Raw genomic sequence first — 18,669 nt, 5'->3', positions numbered from 1 at the left:
GCCCTATCAAAACTTTTGCCTACTAAATGAATGCCATATATATATATATATATATATATATATAATTGATATTTAATCCATAATGATGGAAATCAGCATTCACATGCAAAGAGAAAATTAAAAATCTATCTATGTCTTCCCGTCAGTCTATTCATCTATTCATTCTTTCATCCTTTCATACATCCCTTTGGACCTTTCTATCTTTAGAACTCCCTATGTACAGTGTATCTCCAGATGCCTTCCCTTGTGAGAGATTTGAGACCTGTTTTTCTACCTGATTTGCTAAATGCTTTGGTGAGGACTACTTTCTGCCAAGAATTGTACCAAGTGGAGGAGTACAGGTGTGAACAAGCTACTCTAGATCATCACCAGTACATGGACAATTTTAAATAAATTTTCATCATAATATTAATAATTGGTACAAAAGAAAATCCCATTGAATTTTCAGGTCAAATCTGCATTATGAAAAGATCTCCCTGGCTACTATATAGAGAATAAATTGGAGGAAGTAAGAGTGGATTTGACAAGGGCAGTTTTAGAAGGCTCTTATTATCTTCATATCTCTCTCCTACAGGCCTTATTACTGGGATGCAAATTTGAGGGCAAAGGTGGTCCTGATCTATTATTAGCCAGCAGTGGTACTGATGCCTTAGAGCATATTTTCTGACCCATTGCCTGGTTTCCTGTTTTATTCATGATCTTAAAGTTCTAATTATTTATTTGTCTCTTTCTTCTAGTAAGTTTTAAGGTTGAATTAGCCCAGTGAAAAAAACATGCAAAACAATATTTGTAGAGTAAGTAAAATAGATAGATAAATGTGCTTTGTCTAATGGATTGGACCTTCTGGGCAGTTCTGCTAGAACTTTACTTCATCTTTCGGGCACTGATTTTGTCCACTAAGATTGTCTACTAAGATGCTGTTACTAGAGGTATGCTTGGCTGCAAAACTAGTTCCATCAACTATTCTGTTCTATATTATTCTTGCCCAGTACTTGCCTTGCTACTGCTGTAATTTGAGATGCCAGAGTTCTTTGTGTTCAAGACAGCCCGACCCTTTACAACTTTTGATGTCTTATATAATTGTACTTTAACATTACTATTATATAATATCTTTGTTTCCATAAGAAATCATAGTCATATAATAAAATTTGTTCTATCAGTCTATAATATGTAGAATTGTACACTACTTCTTGTTATTCCTAATGGTTTGTTTTCCTGTGATTATATACTAAAAAACAGTCTTTACATTATATGTGCAAAATAATTCTACAGAGTACTATTATGCATCTTGATTTATTGATGATTTACATGTGAAATCATCAATATAGAATATGTTATAGAAACTGCAAAATGCTATTAATCTGACACATAATATGAGCTGAGAAAAGAATCATGATAATGCTGTGTGCTTCTGCATTACTTAAGCTGCTCATACCCACTGTACTCCTATAACTTAAAATGGCTATGCTTATTTAAGTCTAATTTTGCATCATAAAAGTATTCCTAGACTGAATTATTTATGCTTCTATTCACAAACAACATTGCAATACATTATACAGTAAAGTTAGAAGAGAATAATAAAATATAATTTCATTAGTAACATTTATATAAGATATATGTCTTTTTTGCTATTTTTCCCAAGAATTTAGCAGAGAAAAATCTGAATGAGCTGTCTGTCTATTAGCAGTATTTTTTAAGTAAATAATTTTGTGTTTATATAAAAGTATCCATCTGTTTACTTCGGCTATGACCACTGTTACTATAACACCTGTAGTTCCTAATTTCACTGGATAAGAGAATGTTGAAGTGAAACTGTATTGAGCATAATGCTTTCATCTATGCATGGATAGCCATATACCTACAGTCCATTTCACGCAGTAGCAATAACATTAAACATGTTTTATTCAAGAAGTGGTTTAAGTTTGAACAGAGCCTGTTTACTAAAAGCTTCTTCTTGCCAATGGCCCTATTCTCAGTAAAGTCATCTCATATCCTTAAAAATGTAAAAGTTAGAGCACCTTTCTGCCACTGACTACCACTTGCAAGCATGAACATAATGGATATGGTTTGTTAATGTTAAGAGGAAAATTGGTAAGGTCATCAGTGCAATCCACCAAATATCTCTTGTTCTTCTTGCACGTAGAAGTCCTCCCACCCTCATAAAGTTTTCTGTGTCCATGTGACTGGTTTGTTAAAGTATGAACAAAAGAGAATTTTATTTCTGGCATGTGGAATCTTTAGGAACCAGTGCAGTGCTTATATTATAGCTTCTATGCCATTCTGAGTAACAAAGCAATGATATCATGGATCTGTCATGGACATGTAGTGTTAGTAAGAAGAAAATTATTGTATTAAGTCACAGAGAGTTTTGAAGTTATTTTCCTCCTTCCCTCCCTTCTTCCCTCTTTCAGTAGGAAAAGAGAAGAGAAAAAGAGGAAAGGAAAGAGAGAAGGAAAGAGGAAAAAGGCAGGAAGGAAAGGAATTATAAAACAAGAAAGAATTCAAGTAGGGCCAGAAATAAACCCACAATTATATGGTCAGTTAATCTTTGACAAAAGAGGCAAGAATATACATTGGGAAAAGGATAGTGCCTTCAACAAATGGTGTCAAGAAAACAAGACAGCTACATGCAGAAGAATGAAACTGGACCCCTTCCTTACACTTTACACAAAAATAAACTCAAAATAGATTAAGGACCTACATATGAGAACTGAACCATAAAAAATTCCTAGAAGAGAATACAGGCAGCAACTTCTCTGACATTGATTGTACCAACATTTTTCTAGTTATGTCTCCTGAATAAAGGGAAACAAAAGCAAAAATAAACTATTGGGCCTACATCAAAATAAAAAGATTCTGCACAGCAAGGGAAATCATCAACAAAACTGAAGGATCTAAACCTACTGAATGGGAGATGATATTTGCAAATGACATCCAATAAAGGGTTAGTATCCAAAATATATAAAGACCTTATAAAACTCAACACCAAAAAAAAAAAAAAAAAAATCCAGATGAAAAATAATCAGAAGGCAGGAACAGACATCTTTCCAAAGAAGACCTACAGATGACCAAGAGACATGAAACAATACTCAACATCAGTCATCCTCAGGGAAATGCAAATCAAAATCACAATGAGATATCACTTCACACCTGTCAGAACAGCTTAAATAACACAAGAAACAACAATGTTGGCAAGGATGTGGAAAAAATAGAACTACCAAGTGATCCAGTAATCACACTAGTGGGTATTTACCCAAAGAATACAAAAACACTAATTCAAAAAGACATATTCATCCCTACTATTAATGTAGCACTATTTACAATAGCCAAATTATGGAAGCAGCCCAAGTGTCCCTCAATAGATGAATGAATAAAGAAGATATGGGATATATATATATATATATATATATATATATATACACTTGGATTATTATTCAGCCATAAAAAGAGTGAAATTTTGCCATTTGCAGCAGCATGGATGGTGCTGAAGAGTATCATGCTAAGTAAAATGACTGAGTCAGAGAAAGACAAATACCATACAATTTCACTCTAGAATTTAAGACACAAAACAAAGGAAATAAAGAGGTGAATAAAAAAAATCAAACTCTTATCTATAGAGAACAAAAAGATGGTTACCAGGGGGAAGTGGAGGGGTGAAATAAGTGAAGGGGATTAACAGTACACTTGTCCTGGGGACACCTAGGTGGCTCAGTCAGTTAGCAGCTGACTCTTAATTTCAGCTCCCATCATGATCTTAGAGTTGTGAGATTGAACCCTGTGTCGTGCTCTGTGCTGGATATGAAACATGCTTAAGATTCTCTCTCTGCCTCTCCCTCTGTTCCTCCCCACTCCTCTTCTCTAAAAGAAAAAAATAAAGAGTAAACTTATCATGATAAGGACTGAGTAATATATAGAATTGTTGAATTACTGTATTGTACACTTGAAACTAATATAACGCTGTATGTTAATTATGCTGGAATTGACATTTAAAAAAGAAGAAGAATGGAAGTGTTGTTCATATATGTATATGGGAAGGAAGGATCAGAAAGAGACAAACAGAAAGAGATTTAAAAAGCAGAATTTACCATTCCTAAATTATGCAGTCTTTCTAATTATTTGAATTAGGCATCAGTATAATTTACATTATTTCTCTCACTATGGCTGTGACCTTGGATCTTACCTTTCTACATAATCTAGTAACCGGGAACAGTGATTGGAAGCAGGAGCATCATGACCTCCTACTGCATAGAGAAAACCATCGCATGTAGCCACTCCAACACCCCCTCTCCTTTTACACATTGGAGCACACATGTTCCATTTATTTGTATGAGGGTCATAATATTCCATTGAACTCAAACAGGAACTTCCATCACGACCTCCAACAGAATATAACCTAAAAAAACAATTAGAAAGACAGGATTTAATACTACAGTCTGAATGACAAAGTGTAGAAAAGAAGGCCTTTAAAAATAAATTGTCTATCACCATATGAGTCTCAGATGTGTTCTAATAAGATTAGTAGCTGTGTAATTTTTTCTTTACCAGTGGACATTGCGATTAATATATTGGTAAATAGAAACTGAAAAGTATAGTATTAAGTTGACGTAAATGCATAAGAAGACATTATTATTTAGTATATAAGATCATGCAGGTCTTAGATGTGCAAATCCATACTCTAATATTCTTTAGTAATTCTAAAATATAATCTTTAAACTGATTTCAAATCCTAGAGACATTTTTTTAAAAGCTACTTGTGTTCCCCTTAATTCTTGGCATGACAAAAGTTTCTGATTGCCCAAGTGTGCCCTTTACGATTGTAATGCTTCTTTGCTTGGCTACTCAATTCTCTGGCAGATCTCAGTCTTCTGTGTATTGAAATTAACCAATACAAACATTTTAAAGGACAAGGAGTGGGTAGTTTAACTTTATAGAAGCACCCAGAAATGAAGTATTCATTGTGAAGTTTTTATGATCCTAAACACTTCATGAAATCTGAGCTTTATTTTTTTATAAAGATTTAACTCAAAGTGTGTTATAATAATGAGGTATATTATTAAAATTTAAATATTTTTTGCAGAAATTTTACTTATTGAGTAGGTATCTTCACATAAGGCATCTTACACAGTCCCTGGTACATAATTTATATATGAGAAAAGTATCCTCTTTCTATTGTCATAAAGGAATTGTTGACTGCAAGCTGCTCTTTTATTTATACATATTACACTGATAGAGTACAGGATTGATTTATCTGAACCCAGCATTGTTAATAGAGTATTTTTGTGTAATATATCACATATTTTCTTTTTCTAACACTATTTAAAATACTAAGATATAAGTATATAGCTAAATGTATATAGAAACTAATGATAATTATATTGCTTATAAGTCAAATACTAAGATTATTAGTCTAACCTTTTATTTGGAAACTAAATATTCCTACGAAGTTCACAAGTTACAATATCAATTACTTCTTTAATATAATTATGTATATTACAAACCACTATTCATTAAGTCTCTTTCTTCTGTGTGAACCCTCCCTTAATAAAATCCAGTGACACAAGGATTATAAAAAAAATTATGTAATGCCTTGATAAAAATGACATAATATTTGACAGCCCCTTTTGTAAAATAAATGTTTGATTTATGGTAGCTATTATTTTATAAATTACTTATGAAAGCCTAGGCATGTTATCAGTGGTTTCTTTCATTTAATACATGTCCCTTTTAGTATTATAAAGTCTACAGATGAACAATGAAATTACCATAATTTTAATATATTGATTAATATTAAGGCAAAATTACTTGACAAGAGTAAATGCACTGACTTTTTCCCAAAAAATGAGGTTTGAAAAAGAAATTAGAAAATTATAACTTGTGTAAAACATAATAGTGTCTTTTGGACTGCTTTATGAATCTAGTGTTTAATAGATATATTTTAATACTTGAAAGCTTTTGAAAATTATGTACTTTACAAATATATGCTATCAGCTAACATTATCTCTAATCCACTTATTTTGAAACATAAACTTGCTGAGTGACTAAGAATTAAAATGGAAAAATAAATAATAACAATTGCTATAATTATCATTAAAGTTATAAAAATAACCAAGGGATAGAAACAATATACTCTCAAGCAGTTAGAATCAATGCTAGAATGTATGCACATAACTTCATGGATGATTATCTTCTCAGATCTCCCTTCATAAGCTATTTAATCATAATTTAGGTTGATTCCCTGCTTTCCTTCACTACAATGACAAATTAGATGTTGAGAATCTGAGGAGCAGAGAAGAATCTGATGCTAGAAGTAAATGCTTTGACAAGATAGGAAGTGGCAGCTGACGGTTTTGCAGCAAGAAAGGAAACATGACATTTTAACTTAGAGTTGAAAGATGAGTGGAAATTTGTAAGGTGAAGAAATGGGGGAAAGCATTACATACAGGGAAAACATTATGCATAAAGACAAGGTGCATGAAAGGTCACAGCAGGTGACAAATAAAGAGTGGCAGGTTTGTCATACTGATGAGGGGGGTTTATGGAGGAGGCAAAAGGAGAGATGTGGCTGGTAGATGAACACGAGGCTTGATGAATGCCATGCTGCAGAGCTGGGATTTCATTTTGAGGCAATGAGGAAAGGACAGAGAAATAACGTTCTTAGGAATCATCAGGTTCATAGTTTGGTTTGCTATGAATAACATGTGATTGGAACGATCCCAGATTTAAGTGAACTCTTCTGAATTTTGGTGAGAAAGGCAAGAATCTGAGTCTTCACTAAGACTTTCCCTAACTTGTGTGTTTATTCAGTGCACAGATGAATTTTACCTAAAGTTTAGTGACCAGGTCTCAGTGTTTTGAGACCTAGTTGTCAGGTTCCCATCTAAGTGAGTGTCATATATTTCATATTCCATATTCTAGTAAATAAAATATAGCAGTTTCAAGAAAAAAATCCTGTATTAGCTAGGATGTGGGTTCAAATGTGTTGAAAAGGGCTAGCCTGAGACCCAGGCTATTTTCCACTTTAAAGCATGTCATCTGTAGAATAGGACCCTTTGTCAGAACTGTGAGGAACTGAAAATGTTTTTACTATTTGAAATCTAAGAAATTAGCCTATCATTTATAGATGCTGGAGGAAGACACAAGACTTCTAGGTCAGAGAATAATTGCTGAACTTCAAGTTCACATTGGTTCTTGTTGTCCACCCTCCACCCCAAGGCCCAGTAGGGTAACAGAGGTTCAAGTAAATATTGCTCATGCAGGGGCTTGGCCTTTCTCACATCTGAAGAATGTTAAACTGAGGAAATGCTAATTCTTTAAAGAAGCCTACCCACAGACCTGCCCAATTTTGCTCTGAATGGAGACATGATCTTTCTTATTCTGGTCAAGAAACAAACTCGCTCTCTGCCCTAAAGAAAGACACTGTCTCTTTCTTCCTAGCTCTTTGATTTACAAATATCCTTACAGAACAGTGTAAAAAAGTTGCCAGCATTTCTTACTCATGAAATGTACAGTAACACTAAAACTCCATTGTAGACTTCTCTGCAAAATCTCTGGTCCTGAAGGCCTAAGAGACCCCTAGCTATCACAACCACAGTTCAAACAGCAGGACAAAGGAAAAGTGGAAGGAGTGCACCCTGTAAGAATTTATCTTCTGGATTTTTTTTAGATTCCACATGTTAATAAAAAAAAAAAAAAAAAACTGTTCTCTATAAATATAGAGAACAAACAGGGTTGCCGGAGGGAAAGGGGTGGGGGCAAAATTGGTGAAGGGGAGTGGGAGACACAGGCTTTTGGTTATAGCATAAGTCATGAGAATAAAAGGCACAGCATATGGAATATAGTCAATGATAATGTAATAGCGTTGTAAGGTGACAGATGGTGGCTATACTTGTGGTGAGCATAAGATAACATACAGAGAAGTTAAGTAATTACCTTGTATGCTGGGAAACTAATGTAACATTGTGTATCAATTATACTCAAATAAATAAAACTGAATAATCCATATTTTGAAAAGTTGCACATCTCACTTCTGATATACCATAGAGCAAATGTAGTCCAGGTAACAACTAATTGATAAGGTGCTAGAAAATGTTGTTTTTATTTTAGGTGGCCATATGCTAAATATTGGGTATTTATATTTCATAGAAAAAGGAGTATTTGGAAACAGAAGTTTCTGACACAGGGACACCTGGGTGGCTCAGGGGTTGAATGTCTGCTTTTGGTTCAGGTCATGATCCTGGGGTCCTGGGATTGAGTCCCATGTCAGGCTCCTCACAGGGATCCTGCTTCTCTCTCTGCCTATATCTCTGCCTCTCTCTCTGTCTCTCACCAATAAATAAATAAAATCATAAAAAAGAAGAAGTTTCTGACATAGTGCTGGATCTTTTCTATCCCTGTGTGCCATTGTGCATCCTACCTTAGATACCTTTTTCCTATATACACTAGGTAATTCTCATTCATCTCTCAATCAATTCAGATGTATCTCTACTAGAAAGTCTCTTCTGATCCTACTTTGTCTTTTTCCACAAAATTAACATTATTTATTATCTGTATTACTTAGGTAAATTTATTTAATACTTTCCATACTTTATCAATAGTGCATACTTTAGTATGGCTATAACCGAACTCAAGTTCAACTGCCGGATGTGTAGCAAAGGCCATCACTGAAACATGAAGTATGCAGCAAGGGAAGGGTTTATTCTAGAGGTAGTCAAATGAGGAGACAGGACAGCAAGCCTCAAGTCCACCCTTCTGAAGGAGTAGAATAAGGGAAATTCAAAGGCAAATGAAAAAAACATGGTTAAAAATTGCAGCTGAGAGTAATCCCATTAAATTTTTGGTTACTGGCTTCAGTCCCCACTGTCTTTTGATCATTCCTCATTCTTGAGGGAATTGGGATGATGGCTCATTTATTTATTTCTGCTGAAATGGAGGGAAGATTGTGGCTGGAGGAATGGCATGTTTAGTTCCAGGCTGAAGCCCAGCATTCTGCATGAATACAAAGCTTTGTACTTTGATTATCACTATATTTTATCTAGGGCCTTAGGGGACATTTGTTGTAACCAAGTAGTTTGTTGTACTTGATTTCTTCAGACTAGTTCTCCTAAATAGTAGTTTCAGGTCCATCAGAGTTGTGCTAGTCCAACCAGGGTTTCTTTTCAATGTTCTACTTGCTGATTAGGTGTAGGCAACCTATAGATTCTTGTCATTTGAGTGTGATGAGTCCATGGCTTAATTCCTTGTAGTTTCACTAAGGAACGGGCAGTCACCAGTGCCTCATAAGGTCTTGTTCAACAAGCTCAGAGCTGGCACTCTGGGTGCTTGCTCTTCTAGGTCTTGAATCTTCCAGGTCTTTAGGATTCCGGAGGCTTAAGGGCATATCTGTGGGGTACATCAACTTGCTGTATTGAATGTACCTGATAATATCTAATTCCCTAATGTAAGCACCATCACAGACTCCTAAGTCATGAAAGTGTAGAAAGAGTCTTCCACATAACATTTCATAGGGCCTTAATCCAAACCTACTTCTAGGAGCTACTCTAACCCAAGAAACTTTTTCCCAAGTTCAGCTGGTTTCTTGACATATCTTTGCCAAAGTTCTCCCCCTCCCCACAGCTGGGTAAGGTCTCGAGAAAATGTCTAATTTTCATTGAATGCCCAAGGCACTGGACATTGCTTGTGTGACTTTTGCCACAAATGCTGCTCTACTGTTGCTCTAAATTGTTAGTGGCTATCCAAACCTGGGAATGATTTTGCTTAAAACTGTTTTGATAACTTTTGAAGGTCATGGAAAGGCTTCAAACCAGCTTGTATAGGAGTCTACAAACATTAGCAAGTATTAAAAATTACCTGTTATTTCTGGCATCATGGTAAAGCCTACTTGCCAGCCTTCTCCAGGTTCAGTGCCTCTAAGTTGTTTACACTTTTAAAGCTGGTAAGAGCTCAGTCTTAGGATTGTTTTTAGCACAGTGTCACATTTTTGAACAATTCTCTGAAGACAAGGACCCGCAGTATACTTCTGGATCCATTGAAGAGTAGCATTTCACACATAATAGATGCTTTGGTAAATTTGGTTAATTATTTCTTCCATTAAATGTTCTAGGATAAGGATTAAGTATATTTACAGTTGTTCTGAATGCCAGCATGGTGTCCAAACCCCATTCCTTAGCTCTCCTGAGGTCCCCTGAGGAATATCGGGGTTGTTACTTAGTTACATCTGTGTCTGGTACTAAAATCATTACAGAGATTGGTTTTGGAATTTTTGGATGGACTGCCAACTCGGCAACTTAATCTGCCTAACTATTCCCTTGGGCTATCAAGCAGTATAATTTGTGTGCCTTCATCAGTGGACAATAGCTGATGGGTCACTGCTGAGTTCAGCTCTTCATTGTCTTTGATCCATAAAACTGTTCCATCCATAAATATCTCAGTGTCTAGACTTTCCAATGGAAGATCCATCAAATTGGGATGGCTAAAATAAACTTATTCAGTGATTTGTATGTCTTTGATGAACTTCCTGAGTGTCCTGCAGAGCAATAGGCATGAAGTTCATCTAAACATGGACCGTGTGGGAATTTTTCTCTGAAGTTTACCTTAAGTTGTTTAGTATCAGTTTCCAGGGCTTCAGGAGAAAAAAAGAGCAGTTTTAGTTCTTGGCCATTCCAAGTCAAGAGGATGGTAAAAAATCAGAAACATTAGTTTGGAGAGTTTTGTGAGATATTTAAGAAGACCAGAAGAATTCAGGATCCAGTCCAGTTTTTTACACTCAAAGACAGCTATCTGAGCTAGAATATCCACAAAGTCATGTTACTGAAACCTAATTTCATTCTACAATCACCCTCATTTCCAAAGTTAGCCAAATTAAAATTAATTTATTTGTAAAATAAGTCAAATTTTAACACACTTGCCTACATTATTTACATAAGCACAATAAGAATAGTGATTGACCATATAGTTTTCTTTATCTTTCCTTTTTTCTTTTCTTTTTTTCTTTTCTTTTCTTTTCTTTTCTTTTCTTTTCTTTTCTTTTCTTTTCTTTTCTTTTCTTTTTTTTCTTTTTTTTTCTTTTCTTCTTTTTTCTTTTTCTTTCCTTTCTTTCTTTCTTTCTTTCTTTCTTTCTTTCTTTCTATTTATTTATTTATTTGTTTTTTGTCTGCTTTACTGGAAATTTTCATAAGGAATTTCAGTCACTCAAGGCTAAGAAGCCAAGCCAAATAATTGCTATCAGGCTTTTTCAGCAATACCTGTAGATTTAGGTCTTCTACAAGTCCCCCAAATAGCCTGAGGTTTCTGTATCTACCAGGAAGTGATTATCTTTATTCCTCTGATAAGGCAGCTAGGAATCTTGTAAACAAAATACCAGGGGAATTTTTCCAAGGGGCTCCATTGGCTACATAAAGGCAACCTTAGTTCCTTAAAACTATATGGTCATATCTGAGTCTATGAATATCTCCTTCAAAAATGACTGTCAAGTCAAAGCCTTGCTAAAATAACTAGGGTTTCCAATTGTGTCCTGTCACAAGAAGCCCAGATTCTTATTGAATTTATGCAAATAAATACATTGTCATGAAAATATAAGAATACACGCTAAGAATTTTTGAATTCTGGAAGGATCATGGGAGAAAAGATAAATGTTTCATATTTGTTTATAAAGAAATATTTCCTGGGACACCTGGGTGGCTCAGCAGTTGAGCATCTGCCTTCGGGTCAGGGTGTGATCCTGGGATCTGGGATCAAGTCCCACAAGGGGCTGCTTGCAGGGAGCCTGCTTCTTCTTCTTCTACCTGTGTGTCTCTGCCTCTCTCTCTCTCTGTGTCTCTCATGAATGAATAAATAAAATCTTAAAAAAAAAAAAAAAAGAAATACTTTCCAAATTTCTGTAAGTAATAGATACCCTTGTTCTGGAAAAGCAAACATTAGAAAACCAGCCATGTTCTAAATAAGAGTCTCTTTGAATAAAGTTTTTCCATTAATTCTAAAAATTTAGTTTTGTTTTGTGATCTTAAAGGTAACAGAGACCCTTATTTGTCATTACAGTGGAATTGACAAGGGAATTCTGTGACATACAACATTTTAATAATTAAAATTGCAAGTGATGACAGTTATACCAGAATGTATCAAAACCTTAGGGATTTTGTATAATTTCTGGAACAGTTATAACATTCAACCATATAATAAAACTTAAGAAGAATTATCATCACTTATCTGACAATGCTTCCCATATTTCCAAAGAAATAAGCCTAAATAATCCAAAGCACTTCATTAGAAGTTGAATTTTGGGAAGTTTGTGAAATATCAGGAGGTTTTAAGCACATGCTTAAATAAGATTACAGATCATCACAAAACTCAATGATTATCTATTTAGCCACGGTGGCAATAAGAGATTCTAAAGATAAATGCAGAGGGTTACTAGATGTTAACAAACTTAGCTCTTTTAATATTGAGAAGATTCAACTTGAAGTAATGAAAGACTTCATAAAGACAGGAATATAGAAATTTATTTTTTCAAGGCAGATTAAAGAAAAACCTTTGTTTACATTTTAGAGCAATAATTAAGATTTAATAATCGTCTTAACAGAAAAATCAAATTCCAATTTTATACTAGTGCACTTCTGATATTAAAACTCCTTTATTCCAACAGAATGGATTTTTAAAAAATGTATGCATTTCCTCCTTCATTCCTTCTTGTCATCTCCCATGTTGATATATACTGATTGAGACAAGGTCATCCAGGGCATTGCATGAATCTGAGTTCTTGTGCTAGATGCTGGGATGTGCTGACCAGAATCTCTATCAGGAATGAAGGATTCTGAGCTGTAGGAATGCTGCCAACAGTCCTCAGCTCTCAGTGGCCATCAGGGATCACCCTGACTGAAGACAGCTGCCTGGCCAAGGGCATGCCCTCTGCCCAGGTGGTCACATCTTATGACTATTATCAAAGTCTGGCCCTTTTGCCTGAATTTAGGATAGTTCTGAAGGGTAATCCAAGTTTTGGAACTCCTCAGAGAATTAGTTAAGGCTTCTGGTGATACTGTATCCTTGCTCAACTTCTGCCCAAACTCACTTTCTTACACTTCCTTCTTTTCTCTAATAAACTACTTTACATACTAATCTCCATAATCTTAGTGAGCCAGGACCACATACAAAATTCCTTTCCAAAAGTTTCCTTCTCAAAAACCTTCTAGAGCTACCCTTTTTACACTCAGATTTTGTCATAAGTTTTCCCTCTTTAAATAACCAGTCTCGTTTCCCTTGCATACATGATTGTCTCTTATTTCCAGTAGTCTTAATTACATTTATTAAAATTACTTACATCTGTTTATTTTTTTTAGATTACCCATAAAACTTCATGAGGCATTAGACAAAGTCCAAGTTGTTTTGTTTTGTTTTTTCTTTTCTGACAAATTTTGCAATGGAGATAACATGAGCTTACTTAACTTTCAGTAAGCAGAAGCAGAATAAAAATTTCACATGTAATGCTGATAATTCTAAAAATATGTCCATTTTAATTAAAACAACCTTAAATTGATTTAGCTTTAATACTATTTTCCCAGATCATAGGTGTAATTACTTACCTTTAAATTGAATAAATAGAATTCCTTTACAAATTAATTTTAGCAATGCCATCCAGAAGTAGAGAAAATAGGTCACATTCTCAATATACGTGGAGACATATACAAGTATACAAACAAGATGTAAGCAGCATGTTAAAGTCCATTTTCCAAATAGCTCCCTTTTACCACATATTTTTTAAAAGATTTTATTTATTTATTCATGAGACACACACACACACACACACACACACACACACACACAGATAGAGACACAGACAGAGAATGAAGCTGGCTCCATGCAGGGAGCCTGATGTAAGACTTGATCCCTGGAACTCCAGGATCATGTCCTGGGCTGAAGGCAGACACTCAATTGCTGAGCCACCCAGGCGTCCCTTACCACACAAATCTAATTTATTTGGTACACAATTAATGAGTGGTTAATTGGCCATTTTCTCTGGAGTCTAATAAATATTGTAGCCAAGCAGTGTTGAAAACAAAACAAAACAAAACAAAACAAAACAAAACAAAACAAAAACCAAAAACGAACCCCCCAAAACCACCAGACTGTTAAGTCTTGGAGAAGACAGCCGGAAGGGCTGCATGCAGGGATCAAACTGTCATTCTCCCTTCTCCAGGGAGAATAAGGCTGTTTTTTTTACCATATGCTGCAGCAATAAACAAACCAAATGAAGCACAGAATATCTCTGTGAGCTATGGTTCCTCCCTAAAAGTCACCTGCTGAACCAAATGGCTTCCTAGACAGCCTTTCTTAAGCAAGAAAAGGAAGTCAAGAGATCCAAAACCCCATATTCAGAGGCAGCCAAATGGTTGGAAGAATCTAAGTGAAACTAAACGGGAGGAAGGAAAGAGTAAATTCACCTGCAGTTGCACAGGAAATATTCATTAAGAGATGTCTGTGCAAACTGAAACCAAAACCATTTCCTTGGTACAGTAGGGATCCCCCTACCCCCACTCGCTGGGATGGTTCTTAGGACAGAGTCTAGGCTGCTGCTGAGACTCATCACCAGACTCCTGTTGGCAGCTGGGGACCTACAAACCATGGCAAAGAGCTCCGGCCCAGCTCACCAAGCTTGTGACTGAACCCAAGTTCTTCTGCCCCATGTGCAGCCATGACAGTCACCAAGACTTGGCATATGCAGAAAAGCAAAGGTCTATTCCAGAGGCAGCCAAACAAGGAGACAGGAGGGCAAGCCTCAAATCTACCCTTCTGAAGGTTAGGAAAATTTTAAGGCAAAAGCAAAAAGCCTGGGTAAAACATTGCAGCTGCTGATAGTAGTCTGCAGCTCAGAGAAGTTACACTTTTAGTTTGTTGCAGAAAGTGCTTCCAATACCATTGTCTCCATATTTGAAGGTTTTGCTGAGTAAGTCTGTGATATTAAATATAATTTTCACTGAGTATTGTTACTCAGAAAATATGTTCAGACATCCCTTCCCTTGCATAATAAAAATATAAGAATTCGACAACCCCTGCTATATAAAACCTTTGAAGCAACTCCCTGGATCCAGAACTCTGTCTGATTCTTAGTTTCTCAATTGATAGAGAACTCTTTAATCTAATCCCAAGAGAAGTCTTGTCAGTACTGCTGTCAGAATACTCCAGCATCTGCCCTTCACTGAACTTTTTCTTGAGAGGTTCTTTTTAGGGTATCTGACAGTACAGTGAGCAGAATTTCAGTAAGCTTACAACAGGCTATATGATTGCTCTTGTTCCTGCTTATTATGAATGTTGATTCATGTGGCAAATGTAGTTTGAGAGTTGCTGACATTGTAACATGGCTGGCAGGCAGGTTTTGTGTGGAAGTCTGATAGCAAACAGCAATCTTTATTTATTAGAACATGCCCATTTTATTTTCTGAAGAAAACTCTACTTGTAATTATGCACAGTAATTTGGGTCAATTAACCACATTCCAAAACTTAGTAGAATTCACTGACCCTAACTCCTGGCAGAAATGGTCTCTACTACCTTCATCCCTCCATGTTTCCTTGCCAGCTCCCACACTAGACCTATTACAACTTTTCATTTTCTTCCTTTACTGTCTCCTATTTCTCTAAAATATAATGTAAGTTCTCTGAGGGCAGATTTGATCTGTTTTCTTTGATATATCACCATGGCCAGTATCTGTTTATAATTTTTTTTTAATGAATTAAGTACTGGTTTCCAATTCTTGAGAGAAGGTGATTCATCTATAGAATTTGTCAAAGAAAAAGCACCTAAGTTCCCCTGAAATAAGATTTTGACAAATGGCAGAGAAAAGTATTAATCATGTGTCTTGGAGACACAAAAGAAGGAGAGATTAATTTTAAATGAGTGAAGTTAAAAAAAAAAAAAGGTATATGGAATGGTACAGAATAAACTAGGCTTTGGATGATGGAAAATAATATAAATTGTATGATTTACATTTTACTTAGGTAAAAGAAGATCTCAATGCATTTTTAGTACTTCCTGACATTATTATTCTCAAGTGCAATAAACTGAATCCTCCTAGTATTGATCTTGCCACATGGAATTTAATGCACATAGAGAACCAGAGTTGTGTTAGGCTGAAGTTGTGTCACTTTGGAGAGATTTCAGAAGTATCCAAAGATCAGGTAAAAATCTGAGGAGAGAAACTAAGTGCTTGGTGAGCAATGCACAGCCAGGAGTTATTGAGAAAAGACAATGGAAAAGAAATCGAAGTAGAAAGATGAATCTGTGAAAGGACAGAAGTATGTGGACCATGTCTGCATGTTCCAGTAATCTGAGCGATTCAGTTTGGCTGGAGCATAGGGTGGCTGTTGAAGAAGTTGGTAAGAGCGGAGACTGGAGCAGGAAGGTAGGATCTCAATCATGAAAGATACTGTATTCCAGACTGAGAGGAATCTGGCAGCAGCCATGCTCAATACGAAGCCCAAATGATTTGTCTGCAGTTGCTCTACGTTCTAGTTCTGAGGCATGGTTTGTCAAATAACCCCTTTGAACTACCGGGATACACTGTATCCAGTCTACTAGTGTGATGAGACACCAATAATTGTATAGTTTTCTCAAAAAGTTGTCAATTATTCTTCAGCCAGAGTAATCTTTATAAATGCAACCACGCCACTGTCCTTTCTGAACTTTTTATAACATATTTACCTTAGCTAAATTGTAGTATGACTTGGGATCTTTCTATCTGGTCCTTTGTCTCTCCTGTGACAAACTTAACTTTTCCTTCTTCTGTTTGCATTTCACACTCAGGGACTTGACCTAAATTATTCCTTTTCATTACAATGCTCCCCCACTTTCTGGAAATCTGTTAAATCAGTTAAGTCCCACTTAACTTAAATTTTTTTTTCTAGGACAGAAATTACAAACTTCCAGAGAGTATTATTAGCCCCAAGTGAGACTCCTCAAACAGTTTTATTTTCTTATGTGTGACTCTAAGATAATAAAATTTTATTACAAATTGCTTATCATATAAAAACATATGCAATTTCGGTTCCCATCTTTAAGAAAAAGAATATCAAAGTTTGAATACAAAAATAGAAATAGGGTCTTTATTGGAAGGTACCTTGCAAATGACAGCCCCTGAGGCTTAGGTTACTGTGCTAGATACTGGGACGTCCTGGAGAAAATAACAGACACTGACTCTCATTACGATTCTTTAAGCTGTCTGAGTTTTTGGCTGCACAGACATTACAACTGCTCCATGAGTATTAATAACATAAGGTTTTGACTGAATAAGCATACTCAGTTTAGCCATGGTGAATCATGAAGCAAACCCAATTGTTTTTATCTGTTTCCCAACTTCTCAAAGGATCTGTCACATACATATATTAAAATTTAAGCTTATTTATGGATATGCTCATACAGTATCAGTATCTGCTTTTTGAGCTAACTCAGGAAATAAAGAGAAACAAACCAGAAAGATTTTTTTTTTAATCTATGAAGTTCAGAAGAATCAAGCAGAGAACAAAGAAAAAAACAAAATGAATCACTGGTACAGATCACTGGGGAGTCTGAGATTGTATATGGCCAATCACACCATTCACTGTTTTGTTGGGTTTCCTTCACTTATCAAGTAAGTCTGTTGGCTGTCCTGGCATAAGATGACATAACTACCATTTGGCTTAGTCTGTCTTTTTGGAAGACTGAACCAAAATGTTTCATGAAATTAATATAATTTTTGCCCTTGAATTTATCAGAATACATTCATTAATGTTAAACCAGGAATCAATTTCTTATTTTTCCACAAACAGTATTATAAAGAACTAAACTTAAGAGGGCTGTTCACTGGCTTTTATTTGTCTTAATTGGGAAAATTTTTCAAAATAATCTTCAGAGAAGCAAAAGTCAGGTTAGCATGACACATTAGTGAGACATGAAAGCAAAACAAGAGGAAAAACCACATCAGTAGAGATGAGAAAAAGATAAACAACTGTCAGAGGGTGATGTTGAAACAATTTCCTGCTATAAGTCTGAAGGTGAAAGATCACTTTCTAGTAATTATGTTTCTCTCTGAGTAAAACAGGAAAAGCAGCTAGACATTAATAGGCAGTCATTACACCACAGAATTTTGAGGTCATTAAATCACACCAGGTAGAAAACAAAGATACCCAAATGAGAGCTATACTATTTTCATTTAAAGGAAAAAGATTGTTTGAAACTTAAATAATTTAAAACATTTTCATAGAATAGGATTAAATTTGGGAAAAATGTATTCAGTTAAAATGTGACAATTTCAGGAATTAAAAACTAAGATTAAATACTATGATGCTCTGATATTTGTTATGAAGAATGGTATTATTGTGAAACAGGATTTCTTATATTACATAACCTAGCTGACCAAAAAATACAAGAACAAGAAAAACAATCCAAATGATGAATCCCATGTATAGCCAATTTAAAAGCCAATTTGAAGGTGGCATTAGAAGAAATTGGACATATAATTTACTTATAACAACATGTGAAAATGTGCTGTAAAACTGTCCATTAAATCTTTCATTTGTTAGATTTTATCCTGCCTACTTCTGATTGAGTTTGGAAAAGACTTAAAACAAAACACACACATATTATTATATTTCAAAATAAAGTTTTAGAGAAAGATCACAAAGCTATAATGTAAGGCAATTATTAGAAAT

The 18,669-nt window shown here is 35.2% G+C and overlaps 1 protein-coding gene across 1 annotated transcript in view; it reads right to left on the bottom strand.

Annotated features, from left to right (window-relative positions):
- The window catches only part of KLHL1 (kelch like family member 1), a 363,308-nt gene that overhangs the window by 16,461 nt on the left and 328,178 nt on the right, over window positions 1-18,669 (bottom strand). The window contains exon 9 of the mRNA XM_072782826.1: window positions 4,181-4,393. Within this exon, the coding sequence (XP_072638927.1) occupies window positions 4,181-4,393 (213 nt within the window). The remainder of the gene's footprint in view (window positions 1-4,180; window positions 4,394-18,669) is intronic.

The sequence above is a fragment of the Canis lupus genome, chromosome 17 (assembly GCF_048164855.1).
Source record: "Canis lupus baileyi chromosome 17, mCanLup2.hap1, whole genome shotgun sequence".
NCBI classification, from domain to species: Eukaryota; Metazoa; Chordata; class Mammalia; order Carnivora; family Canidae; genus Canis; species Canis lupus.
This window is presented reverse-complemented; position numbering and strand designations above follow the sequence as displayed.